The sequence below is a fragment of the Cyprinodon tularosa genome, unplaced genomic scaffold (assembly GCF_016077235.1).
Source record: "Cyprinodon tularosa strain WSP-4 unplaced genomic scaffold, ASM1607723v1 ctg214, whole genome shotgun sequence".
Lineage (NCBI taxonomy): Eukaryota > Metazoa > Chordata > Actinopteri > Cyprinodontiformes > Cyprinodontidae > Cyprinodon > Cyprinodon tularosa.
In genome coordinates this window covers 2,164,222-2,190,355 of record NW_024038796.1, presented here as the reverse complement: position 1 = coordinate 2,190,355, position 26,134 = coordinate 2,164,222, and the positions used below count along the sequence as shown (strand labels likewise).

Here is a 26,134-nt window from a genome sequence, read left to right as displayed (position 1 = left end):
TTCAGCCATTGTGCTTAACAGTCGTTATACTCTTAAAGATCTTAGGATTGTAATTAGCTTGACATCACCAGATAATTGGCAATGAGGAAACTCCCGCTGCCCATTGTTTTCAGTGATTTAATATATCAGCACTGCTAGTTGGGATTTTAAATTCTGTCTTTCAGTATTTTTAAGGCAGCATCCTTAACAGGGACAAACAAGTGCAAACAAAGACACGTACCCCGGGGCCGAGGAGACCCATGAGGTTGCAGTGTGCTGAGAAGGAGCCTAAGAAGGGGGTGCGGACATATGCTGAGACATTAATCTGCTAATACTAAGAAAGAGCCTGAAACAGCTGCTGTTGTGCCAAACTCACAATCTTAATCTTGTAAACTTTCAGTTCAGCTGCTCCAACTGTGAGCCTTATTGTGAACAACAGAGCTGTCACTGGAAGAAATTTGTCCATGCTTCATTGTAAATGTCTTGTTAGCGTAAAACAGAGCACACGCAGAAGTTTGCAGGGCTGTTTTTGTGTGTGTATGCGTGTCGGTTACCCAGCAGTGTGTATCACAGTATAATAGGGAAATTTCTTTGCATCATTTCCCCACTTCCTCCAAAGCATAAAAACATGAATATTTAAAACTACATCAAACAAGCATTCATGAAATATTAAAATGTTCGAGACAGAAGAAAACCTTTTATCCTCTTTCATTCTTGAGTATTTGTAGCCTCCTGCATACACACCAACACATATTAGCACACGTGTGCAAATGGACATGCGCATTATTACCTGAATTTACCCACGGGTAAGAATGACAAGTCTTCCTGCTAAATGCACCATTCTGTGGCATCAGCACTTGCTGCATTAAACAGCTGCAAAAAGCAAAGGTGCAGCAGGGTTTTAGTCCAAATTGAATTTTAAGCGAAGTTCATCCTGGGAAGTATTGGTTTGGGGATGTCATGTTGCAGCAGAAATGGATGAGAGGCGTCTGATTGCAGGAGGACGTGCTCCTGTTATGTAAAAACCTTCAAGCAGAGATTGCAGCTTTGTGTTTAGGGAGCTGTTTGTGTCTAAAAGATTAAGCAGTCATTTATACCATTTAAGGCTTTTTTCCCTCTCTGATGCTGTATGTTGACAAGGCATAGTTAATCTGTGCTCTGCTTGCTCTTTTTGCCTCCCTTTTAACAATCTCTTTCACTTAGTTTTCCTCTGTGGATGGCTCTGAGCAGACACTGCTGTGTTTTGTTTTGTGGAAAAGATCCTATTAAACATGAATTAAAGAAATGTATAGGGGTAAAATCTGCTCCCACTTAACTTGTTCAGACTTGTTCATGTTATCGCCTTCTGGTATAGTTTGTGTTTTTATTAAAGTGAGGTGCTTTGAGTGGTTAAGAGAGTAATTCCTTATATTATTTAAACTGCACCTTACCTAATATATTCTAAACTGCAGTTTTGAGGCTTAAACCCTAAAATGATCAGTTTTCCTTTAGCAACCCTCTGAGGTACTAGTGCATTTCATTAGCATTAAGCCTCTGTGATGCAAATTTTGCAGATGAATCCTCTATTCTAAATTGACTTATTGGATTATGCACAGGCTAAGGGTATACCATGCTTACTATTCTTTAGCCACATGATGTAATTTAAAGGAAGATTAATGAAATCCTTTATAAGACTATTTAAATTGTTGTTTTCTGACCATGTTTCTTTAGGTTCTGCTTATTTTAACTTGCTTTTATTTTCTTTTAATGCCCAATCCGCCAAATCTAGAGGGCAGAATGGGGTTACAATAAAGGAACTTAAGCTGATGCTATTTCTTGATTGAAGTAAGTTTCATTTTATGTATCCTTTTTCCCCTTTTCTTTCCACAGTTGCTTCAATTTGGCCCCTTAAGGGAATGACAGGAGGGCACTCATATTATAGGGCAAATCTAATCAGAGGGAGAAGTGCTTTTAAATGTCTTCTTTTCCCCTGGGCAAAATGTTTTGTGGGACCACTCAGTTCTTACTGGCGTATCGTACCCAAACTCCACCTTTTCAAAATGCAATTAATATTGAGCAGGTAGCCAGGCTTAGGTTCTCCGTCATATAATAACAATGTTAGAACAAAGGTTAATGCTTTGAATTGAATCTCTGTCCTCGTCATTTTTTTGTGAAGTTGCGTTGCAAGTGAGGGGAGGTGGGCAGAAGGTCTGGAGAGTGATTTGTAGTCAGTGCGGGGCTCAGACGGAAGCAAAATTAATTACTGGTCTCTATAAATTCAATGTCATGTCTCATTTTGTTTAATCCCCCTCTACTTTCTCACTTCCTAGTGGTTCTAGTAGAGAGGCTCAGGAAGACTAATGAAAAGGCCTCTTAGATGCTAATGGCAAATTAGCCTTCGTGTCACTTTTGGAAGCTGTGAGTGGAATGACTACCTACTCATTCAGAATATGTTGAAGTGGCAGCTGGGCCTGCAGCTCCTCTTCCATAAACACACAGCATCTCCAAAAGGCATCTAAAGATGACAGCTTTCCAATACATTCCTTCTTCTTTCTTTTTTTCCCATGGTTTGCAGATGTAATAAAATACTTTTGAGATAAATAGTGTTGCTGCTGTTGGAGACAGTTTGCCTTTTCCTTGGAGGATTTTGTGTTTTGGATCTTGAAAAGTGAGTTGAGTCTAATTCTTTAAGTCTTTGTGGTTGGTATTTAACTAGACCAGATTCCCATTTAACTACTTACTTGCATTATTGTGTGATCAGCCCTCGAATAAAAATCTATTTTGTGTCAAACGTCTGCACGGAACCTAATTTTTCTCTTTTCTATGTCCAAACAGACATGAAAAAAAGTCTGACTTATTGATGGGACTTTAGATCTCACACACGCCATCTGTTTTAGATTCCCCTCTGCTAAACGTTTCAAAACACTTTATTCTCTTATGGAAAGAAATAATCTTTCATAAGCTTCATACAGTTTGTGTGAGCTTCTCAGCTCTATAAATAAAAGATTAAATGAAAAATCAGTTTGATTTTTAACTTTTTGAAGGACCCAGTCTGCTGCCAGTTTTTCAGCTTTCACACCTACATCCTGTCAAAGTGAATTGAATATAGTTTGCTGTATAGATCAGTCTTGTTTCTCTAAGACTTTGCAATGTGTATTAGAATTATTAGAATTTTAATTTTATGAGATTAAACCCAAGGTAGCTCACACACATATATATATATATATATATATATATATATATATATATATATATATATATATATATATATATATATATATATATATATATAAAGTAGAGATAGGATTTTCATTCAGTTTTTAAGTAGAAGAGTCAAATTTTGGAATGCATTTAATTTTTAATTCCCCTTATATTGATACGCCAATATTAAATTAGGTGCAGCAGAAAACCGTGGATGCTGACAAAACTTTAATGCTAGGAAATAGATTTAGTAGAATGACAACCCTTAACGTACTGTTGGTTTATATAAAGTTGTTTAAATCAAAGCATCTCAGTGACTAGAATGGCCTAGTCAAAGTTCAATTTTAAATGGAGTAGGCAATCTATAGTTTTAAAATAAATATTCAGTCAAATCTGGCATGAGTTATTTTAGAAATTAGAATAGAAAATATTTTATTTTAGTCTTGCAAATTTGGTAGAAAAAAAAAATTGTTTATTAAATTCCATCCATATATTTATTGCATAATGAGTATGTTGTGTAAAGTTGTGGAGGCATCTTAAAAAAAATGAAAAATGTTTGCAAATACTTGCATAGCTGTGTGAATACAGAACTTAAAATCCTCCAGCAGCTGCCCCTGAGAAGGCAACCATCCAGAGTGTAACATGTTTCATTTATGTAAAATTTCTAATCCAATTAACAAGTACAAAAAAACCCCACTGATTATTCTATAATGGGAGTACAACGCAAAGAGGTCCCATGTTTGGGAAACCGCCCATGTGGAAAAAATGCAAATGGCGTTAAATGAGTGTTTCTGGTAATGTGTTTGAATAAAGCCCCATGCTGTGGTAAATGACCGAATCCTTGATAACTCTTTCTGCCTCCATCTCTTGCTTGTTTTTCAGGCATACTTCCGACAGGGTGTTGCCCTTCAGTACCTTGGTCGCCATGCAGATGCACTGGCCGCCTTCGCCTCTGGGCTGGCTCAGGACCCCAAGAGCCTTCAGCTGCTTGTGGGGATGGTCGAAGCCGCCATGAAGTCTCCGCTACGAGGTGAGATTTGTAGCAGCTCAACACCCTACACTTCAGCGTGTGTGTTTTAGCAGATTTTCATGTATATTTCACTTTCTTCATTGCTTCACCATCTTCACTTTTGTCCTACAGCAGTCTAAATAACTGCCTCACAGATAATCCTCGTTCTGTCAGTCAACACGCATGTTGGGGTGACTTTATCTGTCAGTTTTATTCAGTTTTTCAGCCAGCAGGCCTCCTTTCTGTCAATCTATTCCTTTTTCTTTGTTACCGTCTGTTTTTGTTGAGCACTTACCTTCCGGCTCTGAGGCATGACGTCTGCAGCTTCAGCATATCTTATTGTCACTCAGCCTGATCACACACACTGATAGCCTGTTATCTAAATGAGCATCCAACATTAATGCCATTGTGTTTGCCTGGCCTTGTGTAAGCCTTTTTTTCTGAAGCTGAGTGGATCTTAAAGCAATGCATCGGAGCCAAGATTGTGACTAAAGAACTGATTATGTTGCTGGCTATTATACCCTGTTGGAGTAGGAAGCTATCACTTGCAAGACAAGCTAAAATGTTTACCTCTGATAACCCAGAGGATATATTAGAAACGCACCGATTGTTTAGAGATCACAATCTGTTAGTCATCCAGTAATTTGTCCTAATCCCTGATTAGCAACTCAGGATCTTAAAAAATCTGATTATCTTTTAGTCATATTCCTGTAATGAATTGCTTGAAAACAAAACAAACAAAAAAAACCTTTCAAGAGAAAGCTCAGCTCTGTACAGGTGTGTTTCTCTAAATTATAATTGATTTCATTTATTTTGTTCATAAAATGTAATCATGTATTTGACTCATTTCACAGTGATGCATTTCATTTTGTCCATTGAGGCTTATTTATGTTTTAATCTAAATTCATTTTTGATAAAATTGCAATATTATGAGACCACTAAGAGTAATTTTGAATTGAGAAATATTACATTAGAGCCCACACATTTATTTAAAAGACTGCTGACTTGGCAGACCTCCATCAGGTGAATACAGACAACCTGGAAACTGCAAACTGGCTTGACCTAAACATAAGAAAGGATCTATGGAGTGTTGTTAAGGAGGAGAAACGAGACACCAGAGCCAACAATAAATTCAAGCTCAAGGCTGCAACCAAAGCAACCTGGACTTTCTTAACACCTCAGCATATCCACAGATTGATCTCATCCACACTATGCTGCACTGAAGCAGTAATTCATTCAAAAGGAGCCCTAATAGATGTTTCAGTTTATATATTTACAGAAATATGGACATAGGCTTCATTCAGTAGGCTAACATATACTATATAACATACTGGTCTTATCCAATACTCCAAAATTCAGATAAATGGAAGATGGGTTCGGCTTTAAGCCTTAAAGCAACACTGTAGAACTTTAATATTTTATGTCCTTATGCAGAACTTAGCATTCATCGATGCTCTGTGCCAAATACTTTTCTCAAAAACAATCTGAGAGCGTCGGATCTGTCACTATATGAGTCATATAACCCAGAGCACCACTACATGTAGCACTTTGTGATTAGCCATATCATAAAAGGATTTCAAATTTAGATTTTGGAATGCTTTAAACATCTCAGTTACAGTCTGGACGGGCCTTTTTTATTGTTTAATTTACTGTTTTTGTTTTTACCAGACTATAGCAAAACATGGCCTCTAAATAAATATGGTCTGCTTTGTGTGTGTGAATGAGATCTGTTGCTGTAGAGATTTGATCAGTGAGATTGTGAATGCAACAAATTTGGGTGCAGATGCAAGTAAAAAAATTGAAAAAGGCATAGGGACCAAAGAACGCAGTGCCGATCTTAGCCAACGTGAGCTTTTCAGTCTGCAGTTGGAACCAAAACAGAAGCAAAACAAAACAAATTTGGGTGGAAGCCCAGACGGGTCCACGGTGGACCAGAATGGGTGTTCTCAGTAGGGGAAAAACAATATTTAGGCCAAGCCACTTAATTCCCTAATTGTTTACCCTACTTCCATAAGTGCCAGGCAACCAAGGGAAGACCTAATCCAAGGTGTTGAGGAGAGGTAGCTAGGTCAAGGGATTAAAAACAATGATCCTCTCAGTGGGGCTCTTGGCACCTGGGGGCCATAATCAATATTACGTCGGTAAACAGGAGGGATAATCTGTGTTACACAGTCAAAGTCCCAAAGGAAGTGAAAGCTATGGGAATTGCTTTTAGGATGACAGAAAGCACTATGTGATCAGCCTTAATGTAGCACAGTACCTTAAAAAAAGAGTACAGACAGGTTCAGTACGTTATTCTAATCGTACTGCTTATAGGTGGTAATGATTGTCACATTAGGTTTTTCTACTTGCTACATTTATAAATAATTAAAGGGTTGTCAAGCCAGAAAATAACATCCTAAATACAAGTTGATACAGTTTCTGTATGATCCCTATTCAGAAAGGTTTCTGTAGACATATGTTATTGCCTTGTTATAAATAAAAGGCCAATAAAATCTAGTTGTGACTGAAGTGCATACTTGTCTCACAAATTTATCCCAATGCATAGAAATTACTCAAATATATTTTCATATGCTGATATCAAATTCATTTTTAAAAACGTGGTATCGATCTTTTTTACTTTCAAAATCTCATAAAATTTCATCGTTCTGTTACAAACTCGTGATATTTTGCAAATTCTTGTGAGATTTTGTTAGTTAAATAGATCGATACCGCGCCAATATATCAACATATAAAAATATGGCAAAATTTTGTGAATTTTCAGGGGATTTCGTAGCATAACGATGACATATAGCAATATTTCATTAGTAAAAGAGATTGATATGGTGTTTTTAAATGGCAATATATCAGCATATGAAGATATTGTGATATTTTAATGTATCAATATTTTTTCCCTCGTCTTTAGAAGTTTTTAAGTCTGTAAAAAAGAAGTTTTTGAGGAAGTAGAAGAATAATAATTTTTTTTTTTTTTTAGACTTTAGAAACTCAGAAGCTGATCAAATATCGGGTTAAATATCGGTGGGGTGGCTGATGTCCGATATTCAGTTTTAAGGCCGATACAGGCCGATACCGATAGGGGGCCGATTATATCGTGCATCCCTAATATATATACATTTAGATTTGCCAGATATTTGATGAGGAAATAATTAAACTCTTGAAGGTCATGTTTATATTTTATGAGTTCACAAATTCTCTACACAAGGTTGGCATTGCAAAAATGTTAAAATAGCAAATTTGAGAATGAGACAGGAAAAGTGCTAGGAAAGTACAGCGTGCTATGGACACATGTCATCTGAGTTTTATTGTGTCCTTCCCACCTGTCTCAGGGTGAACTGGTACAATTTCACCTCCAGCTGTTTACTCCTTTCTTGCTTCGGTGGCAAATTTTATCTCTGTTGTCTCTCATATTGTTTGTCATCTGTCTGTATTGTGACAAAATATTTACAGAATATTTTTATTGTGGTTTCTGTCAGTGAAAAAACAAGTTCATTAAATAAAACATAAATAATACATTAAAATAAACTTCTTGAGTAGAAGATGGATATTGTAATGTCTTCTAGATTTACAGCATGATTTTATATTTTGAAATGGAGGTTATACTTTCATCTTTCAGTTTGTGTTTTAAATTTAAATTAACTGCCTGATTTTAGACTAACTTCAGAAGAGATTTTATTTTGAAGGACAACTTCTGATGGAAAAAAATCCTTAAGGAAAATATGAAATGATCTGATACTGGTATTTAAAGAATAACTTAATCACTATCTAATGTTATTTGTTGCAGCTGCAAAATAATCTAAAAGTTAATATTGCAGACTTTGGAGGTAAATCAACATGCATTTGCCAGAAATCACTCTCAGAAACTTTTAAGGAAGTAAAAATCTTTAGTTTTTTATCAAAACCTTGCAGAAAAAGGGGTGTATTTGAGCTGAAAGCTAAGAAATGCCGTAGGGATTCAGCAAAGAAAAAAGCAAGTCTGCAAGTTTATTGTTGACTATGCTCCATACCATTTTAAGGATGGATCCCTTTTTAGAGGCATAGGCCATGATCGGATATTGCAGGCCAACTACCACCTCAACAGCTCCCCATTACTGAGCAGTGGACCCTTTTTGTTCAATTTGCATGCTTTCTAAGCCATAACAAGGCTTTATTGGGCTACTCTATAAAGCCCGGAACTCAACGCCAGACATTTTAAATTAAGAAAGCTTCCTGTTTGGAAAGCGAATCGTCCTCTTTTTTAACTTCTGTGGAAAGAGTTACAATAAAAGATGTAATTTTAAAAGCAAATTAGGGAACAATTTCTCAAGATGACTCTTGTTGTAGCATGGGTTCATCCTATTGAAGTATCAGATCGTAGGTATATCAAGGCTTGCCTAAAACCAGCTCCAGCATCTAGTATTTCTGTGCCTTTATTGTTTGTAGTTAATAATGCACTCCTCTGTTGTCATATGGACTTGTTTATAAATGTAACAGCCCTGACAACCTTTTTTTTTTTTTATTTAAAAAATAGCATTTTTTCAGTGTTTAATTTATGATTCAACTCTCTGTGTCATTTTGAAGGCAATTACAAGGTGTGAATGGATATAATATGCATGCACTGTCTCCATAAGCATGCCATTCTGCCAAGTGCCGGAACAGAAGATATGCTCTTGAAAGAGCATCATCAGTTATGCTATTGTGTGTTCGTATGGGGATGCATCTCATACTGTATTGTGTGAGCATATGAGTGCATTTGTGTGTGGGTGCATGTTAGTGTGTATGTGGATGAATAACAATTCCAGAAAGGCTTTAAGGTACGCTCCATTTGTTTAGGTATTCCTGTGTTTCAGTTTGTAAGTAAATTCCTAACACTTGCAGAAACTTTGATCTGATAAAAAAAAAAGTAAATTAGACACAGTTGAAAAGAGGAGATTATCTGTAGTGTGCATTGCTTTGATCTAATTCGACCAATTCTTTTCAAAGCTTTTACAGTTCAGGGCAATGCTTCTTTTCTACCAGTAAATTCATTAAATATTTTTGGTCTATCACAATGTTTTTGGGTGGGTGAAAGCAAACTGATTCACGTTTTTGATACTTCTTTACAGAAAGGGCCTGATCTGTGTTTTTGCACACACAAAAAATAAAATAAATGAATTAATTATAAACTGTACTTGCAATGGACATGTGGAAGGGCAGAGGTCACGGATTAGCAGACCACGGTCCGGATCTGGACCCACCTGCTGGCTAATCCGGACTCAACCTGATTTAAAACATTTATAAATTACCACGTTGTCCGACGACAATGTCTAAATGTCACTTGCTCTGCTTTTCCTGTTACCCGAAATCCCACATCCTCCGTCTCCGCTCCGCCCCGCAGTGCTCCAGACCTGCTGCGTAAAGCAAAGCCTACAGCCTCCGCTCTTCCTCCCGTATTGCTGTGCTCCGACTTCCTCTGAGCTTAAGGAGAGCAAGCGCGATATTATCATTAAATTCGTAGGAGCAAAACATGCAGAAATTATAAGGCTTAATTTAATATGACATATTAAAAAAAATCCCCATCAGCATTCAGCATATGTGCGGTTTCTGATTGAGATGAGAAATCTGCTTCCTGGTCTGTTGAAGAACCAATAGTTTGCATCCAATCTTTTAAAGAAACGGTGTTAGTTTTTTTTAAATATATATAAAAATTGTACTCTAATTTGTAGTTCTGATGTGTTGTTAATATATTTTAATTTGACAAGCCGGATCTTCTCGGCGTTCTTTTTCCTGTTTGGTGCAATTGAAATAGATTGCAATGGCAAATCTTGACCTGGCCGAACACGAGCGGAGCCTGAACATTTAGAGTATGTTTGGCTCAACCTGCTGCTGTGAAGCAGGATTCTTCACCATGAACAGAATTAAAAATAAATATTGATCCAGGCTCAAAATGAGCACCTTGATATGTGCTTTAGAATAGCTTTGTCAGCATTCCAACCCAGGTTTAAAGCCTTACCCGCCTGCCTGAAGCCCACTGCTCTCATTAAGCCAGAAGAAAAAAAGAAAGAAATTACAAACGGTCAGTTCAGGTGCTATATAAAATATGTGAATCAGTAAATTGTCTATATACCAAGCTGAACGATTGTTGTTCTCTACTTCAAAAAACACTTTGGATTTTTAAAATGAAAAACTTTTCTATTTTTTTTATATTAAAATTTCAATGTATAATATGGATGCATAAACACCTAATTTTATTTCAGTGTTAAATTCTGTTTAAAGTAACAGATTATAATTAAAAACATTTACTGACATTTACTGGTTGATGATTTTCTTTATTCAGACCCCACTGATTGTTAACTGGTTATCCCTGTTGTAGGCGATCCACTAAGATCATATGTGGAATCCACAGGTGCAAAATTGGTAAGAGCGCCTGTGCTTAAGGTTCAAACAATCAAAACCATTGTTTTAATTTCTAACAAAGATTGTCTTTCAGAAAATGTCCTTCACATCATCTTTTTTTACACTCCTAAAAAAAATAGAGATGGGAGATTACTTCTTTGTAAGAAGAAACTTTTTTCTCTTTTTTATTGTAGGTGATAATGTTGTGTTTAATCTATCAAAAAGAAAAGAGGAGAAAAAAGATTTGGTTTGCAAGTTTCCCCAAAAACTAATAAGTTTCAATAATAAGAGTAAAGGAGACAAAACATCTTATTTTCCTCTTACCAATTATCACTACTTCAAATGCATGACTGAAAAAGAACAAAAAGCAGGTGAAAATAGCTGCTCCTTACTGGGATTGTTCAGCACCACAGCTGTGTGAACAGCGACCCTGAGAGAATAACATACAGAGAAGCTCTTTATTACGTGATATAATACTTATAATATAATATTAATTGCTGATTACGACAGAAAATGTTTCACTCTTCTGCAGAAAAAAAACAAATTGTCTGAGTGCTGCTGGGTGCAATTGGTAACAAGAGTTATTCCTATTTTAAATAGTGTCAATGCAGAAACCACATCCATGCAATCTGATCGTCAACATGTTCAACATAATAATGAAGGTAAACAAGCTCAATAGATTACTGTAAACTTTCTGCTTCACTCCTTTCACAGGCCCAATTCTAACTGTACTCAGTTTGTAGATCAGCTTTGCATGTGCTATCAAGTTCACAAATGTTTATTCACACAAACCTTTTGTAAATCTGGCCTATGAAGAACTTGAAAAGTGTGGTAAATATTTTGGCTCCCCCCTGAAAGTAATTGCTGAGCTTCCTTTCGATATACAACAGCAAAAACCTCCACTTTGTAAATCTGGTGACTATTAATTACTATTACTACTACGACTATTAATTTGACCCTTCCTACCCTTTAGAATTGCTGAAGCTCAAACATTTTGGGTAAAAGACATCTTGTGAAAAGCAGCTATGAAGCTTTGCCAGATAGTTTTTATTGGATTAGGGTTTGGGCTTGTACTGGTCGATTCTAACATGTGTTTTTTTTCCTCTCTAAACATTGCATTTTCTACAGTAGATTAACATGATGGTTAAATTTGGAAGCCAAGCGCAAACCTGCAAGTTGCAAGATTTTATTATCGGTCCAGTTCAGAGATGTGACTTCTTATGGCTTTCTTTACTGGTCGCTCTCTTTTTGCTACTCTTCTATAAAGCACAGATTTTGGGATTGTAGAAGCCACCTCAGCTGTGGCAGCATATCTGGCTCATTTACTTCTTGACTTGCCTATGGATTTAAATTAATAGTTACGGTATATCTTTGGAGCAAACCTCAGCATACATTTCTCCTCAGCTTTATTCCTTCTGCATCTGCTGTTTCTTGGTCTTCATGGTGGTTTTCTTTCTGATTTCACAAAACTTCAGACAACTTGATCAATCTTAAGATTAAATTATATGGTAATTAAGAGATACAAAATAAATAAGTTCCATTGTTTTTCAAGTATCAGAACAAGGTAGGGAGTGTCAATGTGTGCTATAGTTTTCTTGTTCTACTTTGTGTTATTTCTGTAAAGCTTCAATAAAATACATTTATTTACATTTAGCTTTATAATCTGAAAAGGCTGTAGATCCTCATCCCCATGTGGTCCAACATTGATTTATGTCATTCTGTGATTTTCAGCCTCTTCAGAGGTCACCTTGTAGGTTCCCTTCACTCTGTGTTCCTCCATTAAATCTCTACTACACACAGCCATGAGCTGCTTTTGTTTTCCCATCATGCTGTCTTTTTAAGGTTAATACCCTGCTGCTGCTTTCTCAAACAGTCATATTACTTGAAAAAAGGCCGGAATATTGGAATAATCTCATTATGTCGCTCGTGAGAACGGTTGCCGGCAACGGTCTAAACATTTGTCATCTTATATGCAGTGAAAATTGCTTGAGATTACCCAAGTCAATGAATATAAAAAAAATAGCTCATACAACGCATTGAGTTATTGTTAAATCGTCAAGGACAGACGTTACTTAGCTGTGATGCAGGTTATGATTATAAGAGCAGTGAAAAGCTGCCATTTAAAGGAAGCAGAGTGTGAGTGAAGACAAATGCCACCTCTAACAGAGCTTTCTTTTCAGTAACACATTACCGTAATCTACCTAACAGGTTGTTGTCAATCAGCCTGGCAGCAGTATGTTTTTTTATGCTCTGGCATCATTTTCAGTCTGTTTTAACAATTTTTTTTTCTCACTCTTTTCAGATTCTCTAGAGCCCACATATCAGCAGCTTCAAAAGATGAAGCTGGACAAAAGTCCCTTCGTGGTGGTGTCTGTGATTGGCCAGGAGCTACTGACAGCAGGCCACCACACGGCTTCGGTGGTGGTGCTCGAAGCCGCCTTGAAGATTGGGACGTGCAGCCTGAAGTTACGCGGCTCCGTTTTCTCCGCTCTCAGCAGCGCCCACTGGTCCCTGGGCAACACAGAGAAAAGCCTTGGATACATGCAGCAAGACTTGGAGGTGGCCAAGACCTTAGGTATGTTGCTGGGATGGGGGCATCACGGTACTATATGTTGCTCCAACTAATGTTACATTAGTTAGTTAATGTTTAACGTTGCTGTTTTAAAAAACAAATTAATGCGGAAATAGAATATTCTTTATTAGCTGATTATTAAAATTTGCACTTGAAAAAAGATATTTGACTTGATAGAATATTGAAACGTTACTGACGTTACTGATAAGCAGCCTTCTTAATGCATAATAAAACTACCAGGTTTTGAGACAGAGATCAGTATCTTTCCAAAAAAGACGAAACATAATCCATATAAGATGAGATTAACTCATTATTTGAGAGTAAAATTTTGATTTATAGTTGTTTGGGTTTTTTGATTTTCTCGTTATTGTAACAATTTTAGGGGGAGTGGTGGCCTAGTGGTTAGGACATATAGCTTAGAATCCTGAGGTTCTGAGTTCGAGCTCCACTTCCACAGACTTCCACTCTCGGTTCCTGAGCAAAGAACCTTAACCCCACACTGCCGCACTATGGCAGCCCCTAACCCCTTGCTCACACTGGCTCCGGTGCGGTTACCGAGCCGACGGAGACCGCAACTCCCGCACACCCCCTCTCACACCGGCCTTTTGACTACGGTGCGGTGCGGCTCCGGCAACAGGTCCGGAGATTTAACTCGCGAGAACAGAAGTTCACTTGAGTTCACGTAACTTCACGCGATAACATGGCCCAAATAAGGATATTTGCGAGAGCTTGTTGCGGAGGGCTCCGGCACGCCGCAAGGATAGCTTTCTTGCGGAATTTTCTGCAGCGCCGGAGTGTCTCGGTAACCGCAGCCGGAGATGGGTTAAAGGGGATGGGTTAAATGCAGAAAGTTAATTTCGTTGCTCTGAACCTGTAACAGTGTAAAATAAAGAAAAAATTCTGCCAATGACAAAGTTAGGATAAAGTGGAGCATGACCATTCAGATACTGAAAGCTATCGGATAAAGGCAAGGTAAGGCAAGTTTTGTGCAAAGCACATTTCAGTACAAAGACAATTTAAAGTGCTATACATGTATTAAACAATAGAACAGAAGAAAAATAAGCAAATGAAGATAAAAACATGAAAAAAAAACCAGGTAGTTAAGCAAATAAAACAGGTGGACCACAAACAAACTTATGACAAAAGCAGTCAGTGTTGAGCTGGATTTATACTTGACGCACGTACGTTCCGGTCAGAAAAAAAATGTGCAGACTCAACGCCTGTAGCCTTTATGCTCTGTGTGGTTCTTCAGCTTGTACCTAATATTCTGGAGAGCTATAGGGAGTCCGCGGTAAGGGCAGTGGATCTACAAAGTATGTAAAATGTGCAGGGAATGGTGGCCAGCGGTGAATCCCATGCGGTCATGGCGTTCACTGCTCTGCTCTCACCTTGTTCTACTAGATAGAATTGAGGTGTTGTCAAACAGCAGCACGGAGAGCGGAGCTGAAGTGGAAACTTGCTAAACATTGTGGCAACCATTCAGGGACCGGTTTGCAGTTGTGATGTAGATTAAATAAATGCAGCTGAGGCAAAGCTTTTTTCTGTTAAAATTAAATGTGGTGGAAAAATAATTTTAGCAAGGGTAGAGGATTTTATGTCACTTTAAAAAAGCAGTTTTAACTTATCTCTAGAAGAACTGCTCATCGTCCTCCCTTACCTTCAACAAAGACCTCAGGCTGTCGCTGCCCACTGCTCAGCATCGGTGCTCTCTGGAAGGGTAGATCTACAAGAAAGTACAGCTGAATCTGACTGTCATCCAGATGCAGCTCTGGATCAACCAAAGTGGACTCCTTTTTTCCCCCCAGTGCTTCTAGAGCTTTTCCAAAAATTGGAGCTGATTTAGCAGATGTTTGTGAAGTTTCATTTCAACAAATAAACACAAATGACAGTTTTACCGGGACAAATCAAGTAGCACTAAAATGTAAACAATTATATTAAATTCTGAGCATAATGGGGGAATAGTTAACCTCTAGAAGACCTAACAAATAATCTTTAATATCTTTGAAACAAAAGTAGCAGAGATGAGTTTTAATATTATTTATTTATTTATTAATTTTTTACAAATGATCATTTAACCTGTCCAATCATTCACTAACCAAGTTTTTCCACTTAGGTGGGGAGTCAGCTTCTCACAACCGAAGCTCCTCCTATTTGATGATGTGGTCCAGTGTGTAAACATTGTGCATCTGAAATGCAGAGCAGTGAACTCCATACTGTGTTCACGGTGATTTAGTCATTTTTTGATCTAGAATCACCTTAAGAGGTTCCTGGATGAGAATCCAGAAAACATACACAAACCTTTCTGGAGGTACTGAACTAAAAGTGCCTTTTTTACCCATCAAACCTCATTCTAAGAAGTGTTTTTGTCACTGTGACCTGATAGGACTTAAAGGAATAGTACACCCAAAACATGATTAGCCTTCATTTTCTACTCACCCCCATGCTGAACAACACTCAGGAGTTTTTTGATATCTCAAATGCATCTGGAGATCTGGGAGGCTTCTTGCTGTCTGCTGACATTCAAATAATGGAGGTCTATGGTGCCCGAGGCAGAAAGGTCCATAAAAGTCCACAAAAAACGTCTCAATATTCCTCCATACTGCTCGTCCAATGTATTCCAAGTGTCCTGAGTGGGTAGCATCCATAATTTACTCGAAACAAAGTCATTTAGAATGTTTTTAGAGCATAAACAATAGTGTATAGGATTTCCTAAAAGCGCGTTCACGAGTCTACGGAAACCGTGGCAGACCAAACCAGATGAAAGTGCGCATTCAGCGTCTGCTCTGCCGATAATGCAAGCGTAGAAGAAGAAATGTGCTGTTTACCTGTGCAAAGAAAGAAACAACGAAAGAAAAAATGTCTGAGGACTTCAGTGTTGAGGAACAGCATGAGTTCTTTGCCGAGCTGAATGCGCACTTTCGTCTGGTTTGGTCTGCCGCGGTTTCCGTAGACTTGTGAACTTGCAGGCGCGCGCTTTTAGGAAATCCTATACACTACTGTTTATGCTCTAAAAACATTCTAAGTGACTTCGTTTCGAGTAAATTCTGGATGCTACCCACTCAGGACACTTGGAATACATTGGACGAGCAGTATGGAGGAATATTGACATGTTTTTTGTGGACTTTTATGGACCTTTCTGTCTCGGGCACCATAGACCTCCATTATTTGAATGTCAGCAGACAGCAAGAAGCCTCCCAGATCTTCAGATGCATTTGAGATATCAAAAAAGTACTCCAGAGTGTTGTTCAGCATGGGGGTGAGTAGAAAATGAAGGCTAATCATGTTTTGGGTGTACTATTCCTTTAAGTAAGGTGCAAAAAGAAATCAGATTTTTATAATTTGAACATTGCTGATCAAACTGATGGGTGGATGATTTTCTTCACCTGCAGATTTCTTAGATTACCTCGGACCATAAAAAGTCTAATTTTTACTGGTTTTTTGTGTCTTAGTCCACCATTGAAGTTACACCTAAGTATTTAAGAACTCACCTACTTCAACTCCTTATAATCGATTTTCTTCCTCTTTTTCAAGGATTAGATAACATGTTTTGATGTAATATATCAAAATGACTCTTTGCATAATCTGAACTCAAACTGTCATCACATCTTCTATTATTAACATTCAAATGTTCGTTCTTTATTGTTTCTTCTCATGTTTTATGACTGACTCAGTCTTCCTCAGCATAGAGGAAACCAGTGCTGCGTATATTTCCTGGGAGACGTTCTGTCATTCTTCAAAGGAGACGTAGATGTTTGCTGGAAGGGTTTTGTTGTGCCTAGTTTCTTTAAAAAAACAGTTGGAAGTTATTCAGCAGTCATATATATACATGCGTCTACAATTATGTTACCCCGTTTATGCAGAGATGGCCACATATAATCAAACGCCTACGTCCGTGCTTCACCGTCACTGTTTTGTAAACCATATGGTAGCTTAGCTGGCCGCCTAACAGACATACTGAACCCAGTGTAATCTAAATTAATCTTCTCTGTTTCATCTTGCAAAAGGGTAAATCTCAAAACTCAATGTCATATTTATCAGTTGACTTTCTTAAAATCTGGTTCATTTTGAGTGTTCTTTTAATTTATTAAGATTCTTTGAACTACAAAATGGTGTTAGTTAAATGTGAGTAAAAACAACTACAAATATCTTACTAATTAAAATTTTTATATTTTTATAATTTATCTCAGTGAATTACAGCATGGCTTTGATTAACTCTACCAGTATATTAAACTTTTTAAGATCTAATTTGTCTTTTTTTTAAGTATATAAATGTGCATTTGATGGGAAAAAGAAACACAAAGTTAAGACACCCTCATTAAAAAAGGGAAGAAGACTGATTGGCTTCACTCTTCTTTCCCCCACACATTTGACACGTGTGTGGGCAGAGCAGCTGCAGATAAGAAGCTGACGTTCTCAGGTGGGGTGCAGAGATTTGAGCTTTTCTTTGGCCCTCACTGTCAGACAGAAATAATAAGCTCTCCCCTTTAACCCTTGAGATGAGCACCACCAGTTGGTGAAGAAGCTCTTCTGCCAAGGAGAACGTAGAGCAGCCACTTTACCATTTAGTGATGGTGTGGAAAGCATGCAGCTTTTATGTGGTTCATGACACAGTGGGGCGATGTCATGTAAACAGCAGCTGGAGTCTAATTTTGCACCACATACTGCTACGGTGTCAGTCTTTTTTTTTTTTTTTTTTTTTTTTACTTCATATTTCTCGTTTTTTTCTTTTGCAGGTGACCAAACTGGGGAATGCCGTGCTCATGGGAATCTGGGCTCTGCATTCTTCTCCAAGGGGAACTACCGTGAAGCATTGACCAACCATCGCAACCAGCTGGTTCTGGCCATGAAGTTAAAGGACAGAGAGGTAAGTAGTGTTAGAGAGGCTCTGAAATAGGCAGAGCAGGCCAACTGTCACAGCAGAGGATAATAAATCGACACAGATTTTTTTTCTTCCAAGAGTCTCTTATCATGTTGGAAAGTGCTGGATTGTGCTGTGCCTAGAAAAATCCCTCTGTTCTCCCTGTTTGGAGGACACATGAAGGGGAAATATGAAGGACACAGAAATGCTGCTGCTCTTTGTCATTTCAGAAAAAAATGAATGTGAAATTGGTGCGGAGCATGCATAGGGGAGTGGTGGATGAGTAATAAGATACACATAATGGAGAGCGTTAGCTGCTGCTGCTTCTGTTACCGTTGCAAACTGTTAATGCAGATCTTATTCAGATGAATACCTGACTTTGTGGCTTTCAGACATGCACCATTTTGGAAATGTCATTTGCAGAACAATAATTTGGTTTGGAAGGAAATGATTTGGTCAGCCAAATCCACTTCCAATCCTGTGGTGCCCTCTTTCTCTGCTCTCTGTCTCTCAGCTCTCTCTGTCTCTCTGCCTGACCTTTGTGGTCATTGTTGTGGGGTGACAGGTGCTTGTTCCTACACAATTCCCGTCACACAGGGAGAGGAATGGATCCCGTTTCCCCTTCCTTATCCTTCCCACCAGACTGGCAACGCTGCTTGTTTTTGTTCTTTCATATCGTCAGCCATTTAAAGCGCTCAGTCAAGTGCCGCACAGTACACCAGGATAGAACAAACTGTTGAGGAATGAGGACAGAGGTGTCCTTGATGTATTTTAGTCCCAAAGGTCACATGTATGACTCTGCGGTCCATGACAGATACACTGCCCTGCAAAGGTATTGATAGCTCTTGAACCTTGTAATATTTAGTCACTTTACAGCTATAGTCTGTAATTTATTCCGCTGAGCTTTGAACTAATAGACTAACAAAATTAAAATGATGCAAATTTTTTTATTAATTAATTTATCTTTTAAAAATAAATCTGAAAACTGTGTAGAACCACTTTGCTAAATGGCCGGTACTTATATAGCACTTTTTTTTAAAGTCAGTGGACTTGACCAAAGTGCTAACACTACATTCAGTCATTCACCCATTCACGCACACACTGATGGTGGCAAACTACATTGTAGCCACAGCTGCTCACTGACAGAAGTGAGGCTGCCGTACTCTGGCGTCACAAGGCCCTTTAACCACCATCACTTCTAGTGATGGTGGTTAAAGGGAGAAGTTTCTTGCCCAAGAACACATAACGAAACTAAAACCCGGATCCGGGGCTTGAACTGTCAACCTTTCGATTTCAGGGCAAGCTCCTACATCCACTGTAGCCCTGCAACATTTTTCAGCAGCTACAGCTGTAGCTGCTCGTGGTCTGGAAACTAAAAGTTTCCCCATTCCTTTTGGCAACATAGCTCAAGCTCTGTCAGTTTGGAAAAAGAACATCTGTCTTGACTTTACTCCATTCATTTGGCTTCTTCTGACTGTTAGGTATTCTTCATTTGGGGATTTAAAAGTACATCATGCTGCAGTTTGTTTAGCAGATTAAAAATGTGCAACACCTCACATTTTTTACATATAAAGACTTAAAGTGATGCATCATTTTCTTCAAGCTTTATATTTATATACTACCTTGAATTGCTCTATCAAATAAAATCTAACTGAAATTAATCCATTCAAATATGCTGAGATTGATAGTATTATGGAAAGAAAGTGAACCATCTTGCACGTTTTATTTACCACTGAGGTATACACACTTTATGTGCAATCAAGAACCATTTCAGGGTGGAGGGTTTGGTAAACATTCTGGTCTCTGATAATTTGTTCAGTGGAAAAAAAGCAATCTGGCTCTATGAGGCACATGTGCTGTATGAGTTAGTGGCGTCCCCTTTTTAAAGAGGCTCTGTTTGTACACATGGTTTTAAAAGAGGGTTAAGCCTGATAGTCAAAGCTGTTCTGTTACGTCTCTTTAAGGGGAAGCAATAGCCTAACTGTCCCACCACCCAAAGACACTTTCAAAATAAACTCTCCACTTGTGAGTACACCCCCCATTCCTGGGCCCAGCTGAGGACAATGAACTCCACAAATGGTTGCATCATATACAAAACCTCATGATTGGCTCCTTCCAGCCCACCCTGCTTCCTCCCTGTTCATCTCCAGGCCCCCTAATCAGAGTCATATGTGTGTCACACCACCTGGTCTCCTTCAGAGCACACTGGAGCCTGGTGCGCAGCTCATTAAGGCCAGCCGGGTGTTTTTGTGTTTCTGATGTGGACTTTTTTATCTGGCCTCTGTGAAGCTGAGGTCACTTCCTAGGGGCCCTGGGACAGGATGCTGTTTCTGATGGGATTTCCCATGTGCAGCCTACAGTCTATGAGCTCTGAAAAGATACAGCGGTCAGTTGATGTAAATATGAGAAAGCAATATTTATTTGTGATTTGTAAGATCACTGCAGCGATTAGTCATATTTTATGGAGATATTTGCATAATCTTAGAATAAACAGGTTTATGTAAATGTCTGGTTGATCATCCAGCTATCAATACAGCATAAGATTCAAGTTTCTCTTTTTGATTTAAAGATTTCAGTCATGTGAAGTCAACCAAGTTTAGATTGATCCTAAATATGAATTCATTTTTCCTTATTTATTGTACAGTTTAAGTATTTTCTTTTCTTTCAATATTAAATAATAAATTAAAGAAAAAAAAGAAACAGTAATTCCACAAGGATGTTATTAAGCCCTCCGATTATAATTGTGTAGTGCTTATCAACTCAATTGCTAACATCTGGGGATGTGGTGACATCACTGAATAGAAGTCAGAAGAGTGACTGAGGTCAAGTAGCCAGATGATCGTACTGTAGGTTTAACTATAAAAAAAACTAAAGAACAACAGGGGCACTCAGAGTCCAAAGCTCCAAATGTGATTTGCAGATAAGGTCAAACGTTCGGAACAACTATTAGTCAACAGATTCCCTTTATTGGATACATTGTTGAGCAATGTAAAAGTCCCTTCTCAAGATAAGCTTTCACATGAGCCACTGTAATTTTTGACAATATATTAAATTAGGCACTAGAAATGTAACTTAGTTCTTTTACACTTACAAATACAGCGTAGTTGGTTATACACAAATTATGGGAAAGATAAGCTTGTGTGCCTTCTATTATTTGAAATTAATTTTATCCATCCATCCATCCATCCATCCATCCATCCATCCATCCATCCATCCATCCATCCATCCATCCATCCATCCATCCATCCATCCATCCATCCATCCATCCATCCATCCATCCATCCATCCATCCATCCATCCATCCATCTCCCAAATCCTTTTTTCTTGTAACTTCTAAAAAAATCTGGCACTCAAAAGTTCAATTGAAAATGAACCAGTATCAGTTGAAACTATTTCAATTTGTTTGAAGCTCTAAATACTTATAAAAAGTTATGTGGCTTACAGCATACTTTGCATTGCTTACCTTGTATGAATCCACTTTATATGCACTGCCAGAACAAATACTGCATGGTAGTGTAACTGTTACCCCCCAAAAACTTAACTAAAGTTTATAATAAATAATCAGAGAGAGATATAGAGCATCAGACAAGTATTTCTTTTATAATCAAGCAGCAATCCAGAAGGCTTTCCTGTCAGAACTTCAATTTGTCTGGTATAATTGGGATGATTTCTGTGCTCATCTGTATGGAAAAGTCAACCGCAGTGTTGAACTTTTTTTCTGTAGATGGACGGTGGACTCTATGACACTAATGGATCGTTATAACTCTATCTAGGACACTATGAAGATGAAACACTGAGAAGAAAAAAATGAAAAGCAAACAGAGAAGCAGGCCGAGTGGTGGAAAGACTCAAACAGAGAGCGCTCTGTCATCCGCTGCTGCGATCCAAACCAGTGAGGTCATGGGCGAGCATGAAGTTGGTGTTTTACTTTAGCCTTCCAGACTTATGGACATCTTCTTTGTGGATTTTCAACACTCATATGAACTGCAGCTAGAACATGAAAATGACCGCTTTTTTTGTAGGTGTGTGACTTTTCCAGCTTTTGTTATTTGTCCCAGTTTGAACACCTGCCTTCATCCGAGGGCCTTCCAGGAACTATATTTACACAATCTGTGTGTGCAATTGGGAATCAGAGCTGTTTAACTAGGGTTTTCTTCTGCATGCTCTCTTACTCCTCCTTCCTTTTTGTCTGAAGACTTTTTTTTGGTTATAATAGTAGGTTGATGTAGAATGGGGTTAGCCCTAATTTTGGGTGTGAGTATTCAGGTGAAGATAAATGCTCTGGCAGGAGCTCACTTTGTAATTATGCTATGTGTGATGCTAAAAAGATCCTCTAGCAATGACTTCCACTAACCCTACCCATGATTTAAGGAAAGTTTGAATAAACTCTGCAATTCAACTTTGCTTTTGTTTATCTAAACTCTCCTTCTTTCACTGTTTATGCATCAAAGATTTTAATTAACCTTTATCTATTTCTCTGAAACTGACTGAGGTTTAAATACAGTTAATGAGTAGAACTGCAAGGTTTTTTGTATAGAAGAACATGGTTGAATGCTTGGATGCTATATCCTCTTTTATATGTTGTTGCTTGTGTACTAATGTTCCTAAACAGAGTCAGAAGTTGGTCCTAAAGACTTTCAAAGATTGAAAATGAGTAGAAAATACTGTAACAGAATGACCCATTTTGGGAAGTTCCCTTTTTCTTTCTGGGGGGATCATCTTTCTGATTGTTAAACACTCCATGGATCCTACCTCAATGTATCTTGTGTGAAAAGGCTGTGGGCTGAAAGATGAGCACCTAAATAAGGAGGGAGGTTGTGAGCTAAATGTGGGTGTTCAGTTGTCAGGGTCAGAGTTTGTCAGTGTTTGTCAGCGCTCAGGCAGAGGAGGGGATCATTAAGGAGTCATTAGTGTATGGACGTGTGCCTCTGGTGCATCTCTTGGGGCTTCTGCTGATTGAGGATGGCAGAGGCAGGCGGGCTGGGGTGTTACTTGGTACCCGTGTCTCTCTGCTCTAGCCTCCACTGATTTTGTGATTAGAATAGAGACTTTCAGGATGATTAGATGGGCTAATTTAGCTGAAACGTTGGGCAGTAAGAGATAGATGTCCAAATGGATGAAAAGCAGCACATATCTTGCTTAGTGTGTACTTCATAAGGTTGGGTAGTCTGCAAATGCCTTTGGGTGTTTGTGTTACTTTTCAAACAGAAGCAATGTGATCCATAGCTGTTTCCTCAGCTCCTCTGGTACTAGACAAGAGGAAGAGTTTTTCTTAATGCAGCTGCTCCAGCAGCATGTCCAGCCCGCTGCGCCTTAATGGCACACAAGCTTTTCTCGGCCCACTGGTTTAGAACTGCTCCACAGCGGCTCGCTAGGCCATGAATCATGAGAGATGGACGGCAGGCATCAGCCAATGGGCCATGACCAAAACTGGGGGAAAAGGTTGCTGTGTGTGTGTGAGAGTGTGTTTTTCTTGTGAACACACATCTGCGTTTCCATGTCCCAGCGTCATGTGAATGTGTCACGTCCATTTAATGTGCGTGTTTGTCTTGGAACATTTGCCTGTGCAAACATATATGAAGGAGGCCATTTTTTTTCATGAGAATGCAGGGTCGTAAAACAGAAGAGAAATTTAGAATAGCTTTCCTCTCTATGGTTGTTTTCTAAGTGCTTCTGGGATTTAGGCTTGCAAAGCTTGCAGTTTAATGATGCCCTCGCTTGTCTTAGTGCACAGGCAAACCAAATTCAGGGCTGACAAACGTTTCCTCTGTCATTGTTCGTGTATGTAAGCATGTTACGTATACTTTGCTGTGCATTAGCTGCATTTGCGGTGACGCAGCTTTGTGTCTCCCCCAGCAGGATATTTGGAAGCCTGTCAGAGAGATGAATGGCTGCTGTTATATCGACTACTCTGCTGGCTCTTCTCTCTCTTCCTCTGCAGCATCCCGTGTTCTGTGTCTCTTTACCTCCACTATTCTGCATCACTTTGACTTCCTTCCTTATTTTTTCTACCATCTTACCACCTCCATATACTCCATTTCTATGTTTCATTTATTTGAATTTTTCCAATTTGGTTTTTAAGGTACCATCTTCTTTAGTTTTATTAAACTGGATTTTTGAAAAGCAGGCAGTCCATGATTTAAGGGTTATGTATTATTACTGCTTTTTTACTGCACTGACTTTTAAAGCAGAATATTGCATGACTATTCAATGCCTTATTAAAGATTTTAATGAGCAAGCAGCTTCAAATTATACTTTCTACTATGCAGAGATGCATGAATTTTAGAACCAAGTTTCACTGTTTTTTTTTCATAAACGCTACTAAACAATAATATATAGAACAGCATTGACAGTACTTCTAACCTCCATATTACTGTTCATAACTCATTTGAGGGTCAGAGGTGCTGTCACAGTGTGTGTGTGTGTTTGTTTTTGTGTCATTATGAGACAGGGTCAGTAAACTAATATAGTTTGTAACTATGGTGGTAATATCTAAACCATGGCCAGCATTAATAATTACTAATCAAATAACTAATAAAAAATGGATAGGCCTCAGATGTAATATTTTACACATTTTAGCATCTTATGATAGTCGTTGAGGGGTTAAACATAACAAAGATATAAAAAACAACAAAATTTTAACGGATCTTCACAGATTTGTTCACAGTTATAATTATCCTATATCATGGATTAGAAGGATTAACTTTCCAATTTTTTTTTTTGTAACAACTGACTCAACTACAGAGTTAATAACCAACGTATTACTAATCTCAAATTAGTAATAAGCAGAGGTAGGGTTACTAAATCTTTAGAGGAAGCAAAGTCGGCATCTTGAACTGCTGGTTTCAAAATCTGGTCCTCTACGGTCAGTGCCCTGCAACTTTTAGATGTGTCTCTGCTTTAACACATTTGAATCAAATAATTAGATAGTTAATAGAATGCTGGAGAACTTAACTACATGCTAAGGAGGTCATTTGGCAATTTGCTTCATAGATGTTGGACTAAAGATATAAAACAGTAGAAATCGACCCTTGAGGATGAGATAAATACACCTTAACTGTCCGGAACATATTATGTCAGAGATTAGCAAGGAATAGATACATTTAGTAAAACCAAAGTCCTTTTTTTAGAGAGTATATTTACTTTAGCCCTGACATTTTCTAAAAAGCTGGCAACCTTTTTAAACTTAACCTGTTCTTACATAAAAAAAAAATGAAATAAAGCTAAATGTTCAAAACTAGATTTACTGAAAAACCTTCTTTCTCTATCTTACATCTCGCTCTTCTGCATCCAAAATGGATGGCAGAGATACCTGACAAAGAAAAGTATTTCTTTTTAAACAGCTTATTAATTGTACTCTTATTTATTTTTTATAAACAAAATTGTCACTAAAGGTAACCAACATTCATCCACACCAAATATGTCTATTAGTATCAATGCGTCCAAGTACTATTTTTGTCCATTCAGCCAGGTTTGCAGTTTACAGCCAGCAAGTTGTTGGAGCTGATCACCTTAAAAGTGTCATGAATCAGTTTTAGTGAATCTTTTATTTTTACATCTTTAACTAAACACTGCAGTAGCTTGTTTGTATTTAGCCATTCCCTGGAAAATAACATTATTCATCTTGATTAATAATTCCTCTTTTCCCAATTTGTTACCCTAATGAATAACACCGTCGCAGGTCTGATTAGATGAAAAAGTCACACTGCATGGTTACAGTACATGTGATTCCTTTCCGTTCTGATTTAGATAGTGTTCATCAAAGGACTGTGCTTCCATGATCTTTTCATTGCACCATGGGGCAATTCTAATCACCATGAAAATCAATCATTGGGAAAGAATTCAATGTTACATCGAAGGAACTTTAAAGACCGAAAGTGTCAAGCAATCATCTTTAGATAAGAAGATAAGAGAGGGACCCAGCAAGTGGAAACGTTCTATCGTACAGATTTGATTGAAGGTCCTGAAGCACTCACACCTCTACACACCAATATTTTACAGCATCCTTTCAAATAACTGGCAGTGGCATCTATGGAATATATGTTTAAAAACTTTTAATGTTATTATTAGATATTAAAGAACCATTTTCACATAAGAATATTGAAAACATTAAAAATTGAATGGATGTATTCAGTGGTGCAAACAGTCACACAAAAACAGCAGTCTCTCTGTTGATTTGGATAAT

The 26,134-nt window shown here is 38.0% G+C and overlaps 1 protein-coding gene across 3 annotated transcripts in view; it reads left to right on the top strand.

The window, feature by feature from the left end:
* LOC119783915 (tetratricopeptide repeat protein 28-like) overlaps positions 1 to 26,134 on the top strand; it is a 321,296-nt gene that overhangs the window by 197,304 nt on the left and 97,858 nt on the right. For all 3 annotated transcript variants that reach the window (XM_038285656.1, XM_038285654.1, XM_038285657.1), the window contains 3 exons: positions 4,042 to 4,189; positions 12,822 to 13,094; positions 17,825 to 17,955. In XM_038285656.1, the coding sequence (XP_038141584.1) occupies positions 4,042 to 4,189; positions 12,822 to 13,094; positions 17,825 to 17,955 (552 nt within the window). The remainder of the gene's footprint in view (positions 1 to 4,041; positions 4,190 to 12,821; positions 13,095 to 17,824; positions 17,956 to 26,134) is intronic.